Source organism: Wyeomyia smithii, chromosome 1 (genome assembly GCF_029784165.1).
Source record: "Wyeomyia smithii strain HCP4-BCI-WySm-NY-G18 chromosome 1, ASM2978416v1, whole genome shotgun sequence".
Lineage (NCBI taxonomy): Eukaryota > Metazoa > Arthropoda > Insecta > Diptera > Culicidae > Wyeomyia > Wyeomyia smithii.
In genome coordinates, this window is record NC_073694.1 from 80,951,250 (window position 1) to 80,957,300 (window position 6,051).

The 6,051-nt window shown below is 38.5% G+C and overlaps 1 protein-coding gene across 1 annotated transcript in view; it reads left to right on the forward strand.

The window, feature by feature from the left end:
- Positions 1-5,136: 5,136 nt before the first annotated feature.
- LOC129719194 (uncharacterized protein MAL13P1.304) overlaps positions 5,137-6,051 on the forward strand; it is a 76,699-nt gene continuing 75,784 nt past the window's right edge. Inside the window, exon 1 of the mRNA XM_055670692.1 lies at positions 5,137-5,945. Coding sequence (XP_055526667.1) covers positions 5,525-5,945 — 421 coding nt within the window. The 5' untranslated portion in view covers positions 5,137-5,524. The remainder of the gene's footprint in view (positions 5,946-6,051) is intronic.

The window sequence follows — 6,051 nt, forward strand, 5'->3', positions numbered from 1 at the left end:
TAGATGGCAATACACAAACAGTTGCGCTCACTGGTGTGATTTATTAGCAAAAATTAGCGGCGGTGTCCCATTCACAATTCATTCTTGTGGGTTTCTGAAAAAGAAAATGAACCCTGTAAGAGGCCAGAAAAATGTTCCTCGAAGACACTGAACTGAAAACGTTCAAAATGCAGGCTTGTTTCAATATATTCAAAACCGAACCCAAGTTTAAAGAACTGCAAGATTCCGAAAGATTGATGAAGATGAACATCTACGCGATTAAATATTTTTCGCTATCCTCCGAAGCCCTCCTTGTAGCAAAATTTTTTCGATCATACCAATTCATCCCGAGAAATGTCACTGATGCTCGGGTCAAACCGTCAAATCCATGAAGTCTTGTGGGATGGGCGATACTTGTATCGATACCAACGGTATCGATACATGGAGCCAAAGGATTGAGTATTTTGGCATCGATACTCGTTGCCAGCGATGAGTGGCGGTATCGATACTTTGCCAACGATACTTCGAAACGATACCGATACCACCGATGCCTTCTATAGAGTTCTCCAGGCGCGTTTGTATTAGTGCGATGTATTCAATTTGTTAGCTGTAAGAATTTTTTGTCACCTGTGAAAACTGTCATCTAAAAGAGAGAATAAAAAACTACTGAGTTTGGTTCGCACTATCACAAATTTCAATATACAGTGTAAAGCGGGCCGTGTCGTAGTGTTCGTGTGTTTTCGCTTAGAGAACTCTATTGGGGATAGGCGGTACCAGGATCAATATCAACGGTATCGATACTTCGGCAAAAAGCATCGAGTATTTTGGCATCGATACTTTCTATACCGATACCACGATACTTGGTATCGTTTTGTGCAAAAGTATTCGAGTACTCAGGTATCGATACTTCAGACAGTATCGCCCATCCCTATACTTGTGGATATAAAGTGTTTTGCCGAAGTAATCGTTTAATGTGCGTAAAAATTATCGAATTTCCGTTTGTTAAATATTGAGTGCTTTTTATTATAACAAGTCTCATAAACTGATAGCATGGGGTATTGAATTGTTGACAGTGTGACAGATGTCAGCGGTTTAGAACAACAAGATATACAACACCGGTGCGGAGAACTAAAAGTTGGTCTATATTAGTTGGTTCTATTAAGGTTTCGCTGGTGTAAATCTACTATAAAGTTGTTTCAAAAATAGACCACCGCTGAAGATGCCCTTAAACATAGACTAAAGAGACATAGATATCCAAGTTGGGCTTCGCTGCATATAATCTCAAAGCAACACTATGAACTTGCCATCTGTAGGCCGTTGGGTGAACTAAAGCATATCCATTCGGAAAAATATCATGGTACTCCTTATCATTTCAGTGGTGAGCTTGACCATATTCTCACACCCAGAAAAATATCATGTTACTTTCAATCAGATTTGTACGGCGGTTTTCAATCGACTTTACAATATTGTTGATTGCGACAAATTTTCTCGCGAAAAATTCTTGTAGAAGTGCGCGGGTACGTCCAATCGCGAAATTGGATTTGCGCACTTTTTGTAGAAGACACCAACATGATTGGTTATAGCCGCGCACTTCTACGGCGTTTTTCATGCATCTTGCGAGATAAATTCTCCCGCAATCGATAATATAATCTAGATGATTTGCAATTTCAATTTATTACAACAACACTGCAAAGAAACCTCGCGTAATTTTACAAATTAGCATGAGTCCCAAAATGTAAAAATCTCAAAGATACTCTCATCGAATTGTCGAAGGTGACAAAAAGAAATAAAAGCTTCACATTCACTTAAATTATTTTAACATTGTTTATGTTGTACTTCACGTTCGTGAATTTTGACGAAATAAGTTATGCTATGCCTTGCTACTCGTTGTAAGTGAATTTTGAGGATATTAAGAGACATATATAACAACGATTTTCAACGCAGGAATGTAAAACCTTAGTTAAAATAGCGTTTAGCGGTATTCACAAAAATAAATATTGTATCGTTTTTAAATAGAACTTAAAAGGATGAGTAAAAATTTCCAAATTTGATTTCTTTGCAAATATTAATTAATAGATTTAAACATTCAAGCAAGAAATAGTGAAATTGATAATGAATGAGATCACAAAAAATAATCTGCAAAGGAAGCTACAAACCGAATAGGAGAACATTCTACAGCATTATTTGACGGCTGAGGCAGAATTATTAACCCAACCAGTTCCGCAAAGGGATTAAAGCTGTATAGCGGTTCTCAATCGGCTATTAAAATTGGTACAAACAACAACTTCATACATTTTGCTCGCAACACCTTTATAACGGTGCCATCTGATGACCTTAAAACTGTGATTATTAGCAAAATCGATTTATCATGCTCAATCCGCTAGATGAAAACGAAAACAAGATGGCAATACCGTATAAGGTTATTGAAAATTAGATGACAGGACCATACAATGATATTGGAAAACATGCTTCACCTTCACCACCTTGTCGTCATCACCAAATTAACAGTATATAAATTAGTTCAATTTTCGTTCACGCGCAGCGAAACTCGTGTCCACTGCATACTGCAAGAGTAACGTATTGTGTACTAGTCATCTTTGCTTATGCTTAAAAACATATTGTTGAAACGACTATGAACGATTAGTCATACTATCATCAAAATAAATAATTCATATCATGGTCATCTCATACATTGACATTTATTTTAGTCCTGTTGTAATCAGCGGAGGAAAAAAATCACCTCTAGCGATTAATGAATACATATAAAACAAGCCTAGGATGCGTTGACATCGTCGTCAGTATGCGAAAAACAAAGTATCGGTGCTGGTGCACTCTTTTTGCTTTCCTCTTTACAATATATTTCTATTCATTAGTGTACACCACAATACGTGGGTCTCAATGTGCACAACTCGGTATATGAAGTTATTTGTCTCTGTTACAGAGAGCGATCAGAACTTGTTATATCCTTATTCTTTTGACTCATGAATATGATTATTTGTCAGAAAAAGAAAGAAAATGACAGTGTATGCTCTCCTACTCTCGCTTAAACTCAACCGCTGCCGAAGTAGTTCCTTTCCCCACACATTCCTCTCACCGCACCACACCTCTGCTGCTGTTCAGGCGACATGATTTTCTCCTGTTGCTATCCTTTATTCCCGTAACTACCGGCCTATAAACGCAACGATCGAATCGCTTCTCAGAGCTGATATAGTCTAGTCATGTGTTTGTTTTCTCCCAGAAACCTATGCACCCTATCACCATTTCATTATAGGTTGAGAGGATTCGAGTTTAGTCCCGGCCTGTACACATCGTGAAGTGCACATATGATGAATAAACGACGATTGCATCATATTCGTTTCGTTTCCATCACTGTGTTATAAATCATTATTATTATCTAGACCATATAGATTAGTCTGTTAAAAACACCGCACAAATCTGACTAAGCCTAAAATAATAGCAATTACCTTAACATTTTTCTGTGTGTGCTCATTAAATGTAGTTCACCCAACCGCCATCATCCTCGGAGGGGCGCCACATTTTTGTTGCCCGTATTGTTGGTTGAGTTGGATATCTATGTTTCAATAATCTAAGCCTTAAATGAGCATAAAGTTGTGGTTTTTAACAAAATAGATTTATCGTGCATAATCCGCCAGATGAAAACGAAAACTAGATGGCATCACCGTATGAGGATATTGAAAATTAGATGGCCGCACCGTGTAAGAATATTGAAAATTAGATGACAGGACTATACAAAGATATTGAAAAAAAAAAAGAAAATGCTCCACCCTTCTCCACCTTGCCGTCATCATCGAACCGCACCAGTATACAAATTAGTTCGACTTTCATTCACGCGCAGCGACAATCGTGTCCGCTGCATATTGCAAGAGTCAGTTATCTTGTACTAGTTTTCTTAACTGCAGTTCAGTACACCCGAGGGATTATCCAAAAAATGCCCACGGACCATTACTTCATGTTTACGGAGAGTCTTAGCTCTTCGATCGACGAAAAATCTAAAGCACTCTCTGTATTTCTTAGGAAAAATACGGGAACATTTGAGTGCTTCATCCAAATAATCTTCTCAAATTACTATTCATTGTTGCATTCCGGGTAATGAGCAAGCGGGCACTTTGGCTAAGGTGCCCACAACAAACGGGGATATTTACGTACAATAAGTTCTTGCAACTTTCACGTCAGAGTACGCTTGTCAATTGGCAGACCTCGTGATATAAAGGAGAATTGCGAAAGTAGCTACACAGCATCATCCCCAAGGTTTTCACCAAACCTTTGTTTTGGGGGCTGGATGTAGGACGAGATTTCATTCGCCTGATGTCTTGGACTATGGCTTACCGCTACAGGTTAGACGCACATCTACTGCGTATTGGGCTCACGGACAGTAATCATTGCGTTTGTGCATTGGGGTATCAAGACATTGAACGCGCAGTTTTGGTGTGTTACATTAAAAGCAGAGAATTAAAAGGACCCTAAAAACAAGATTTTATCGCTCCATTGAACATTCTATGTATTGTACCGTATCGAATAAACGATATTGTATAAAAAAACTCTAAAAAAAAAACTAAAGAAAAATCCAAATAAATAAAACGTTTGCATACTGTAGCCATTAACGTTCATTTGCAACTGGCTAGAGACTAATGATCAGACAGCCATTGACTTGTGCCTCAGTTATGAAGTCGTTCATGACCCCATTAGCTATACAGTTCATTCGCTTTTCTTTTCTGTTGAACAAGCGATGTAAACATCCTCCCATACGTACCATGTTTGGTTTTGTTCCAGGAGTCACACGGTGCGAGTACTTCCTTGTCGCAGATAGGTAGTTCTAACCGCCTTCAGGTGATACTGTTTGTTTATCTATTTCTAGGTGCAATGTCAACTCGACTTGCGTGCAATAATTCCTATCTACCAAAAACAAGAATATTATATGAACAAAATAAACTAAGTATCATTGTAGAAAATAGAAATGTAAGCATGAGTCGAAAGAGTAGAAAGAGTTTTATATATTTTTATTCGTGCTTTTTACACATACATATGTTCTTATTTGATATTGCGTTTGTGGAAGTGTGCTACGCGACGCGGGTAGACTGTGATTCTCGGTACAATCTGCGCGTCGTAACGTAATCAGAGTCGAACGAGAAATGTGTGTAAACAAACGCGAATTTCAACATTATAGTCATCATCAGCGTCAGCAGCAGACGAAGCACCATCATCCACATTCATTGGCTCGCATTGGTACGTGTGGCGTGTTTAATTCAGTCAGCGTAGCGACATCGCATAGTGTAGTTTGTGGTGTGTTTGATAAAAGCGAATGCAAAACACTTTATATTTCCACAATTACAAAGTACAATCAAGCGAAGTACGTCGGACGTAGGCAGATGAACGTGCTTTGAGGGCATTTCTGTACTTCGGATTGACAAAGAAAGAAAACAGTATCTGAAAACATTTCAAGTGCATTACTGTGTGTAGATATCAGTGAATACTCAAAAGCCAGGAAAAAAATTATAAAAATTATTCCGCTGCTCGTGAAAAAACGATGCTACTCATTTGCGCGAGTGAGGTTCAGAAGCACAGAAGAATCAGTAAAAACTTGACAAGGAAAGCACAAATGCTATTGACCGCAGAATCAACACCACCTTGGACATTGACCTCGGATCGTTACCCTCTTTCACGGCAACTCTTGCAGCAGCAGCCCAAGAGTTTATTCGAAGGACTTAATTCAAGAGCCAGCGTGGATAAAACTCCAGCTCTTTTGAAAACCTGCTCATCAAGTGGCTTGAATCAAAGCCAGCATTCGAAATTTAAACAAATCATTAATAGTGCGCAAAAAAACCGCCAAAACAGTGTTGACCTGAATAAAAACGAAAGAAAACAGAGGATGAAAAATGGTAGAAATAAGCAGGTCAAAAACAAAGTCGACAAGATTTCAACGCATCCAGTATCTGCCTGGAAAATGGGTGAGTGCAATTTAAAACTTTATATTCAATGACCCTGTACACCTCAAAACACAGTTATACGCCATAATCCGATGATAAGTGAATCTCGTTTCTTGTCGACGCACGT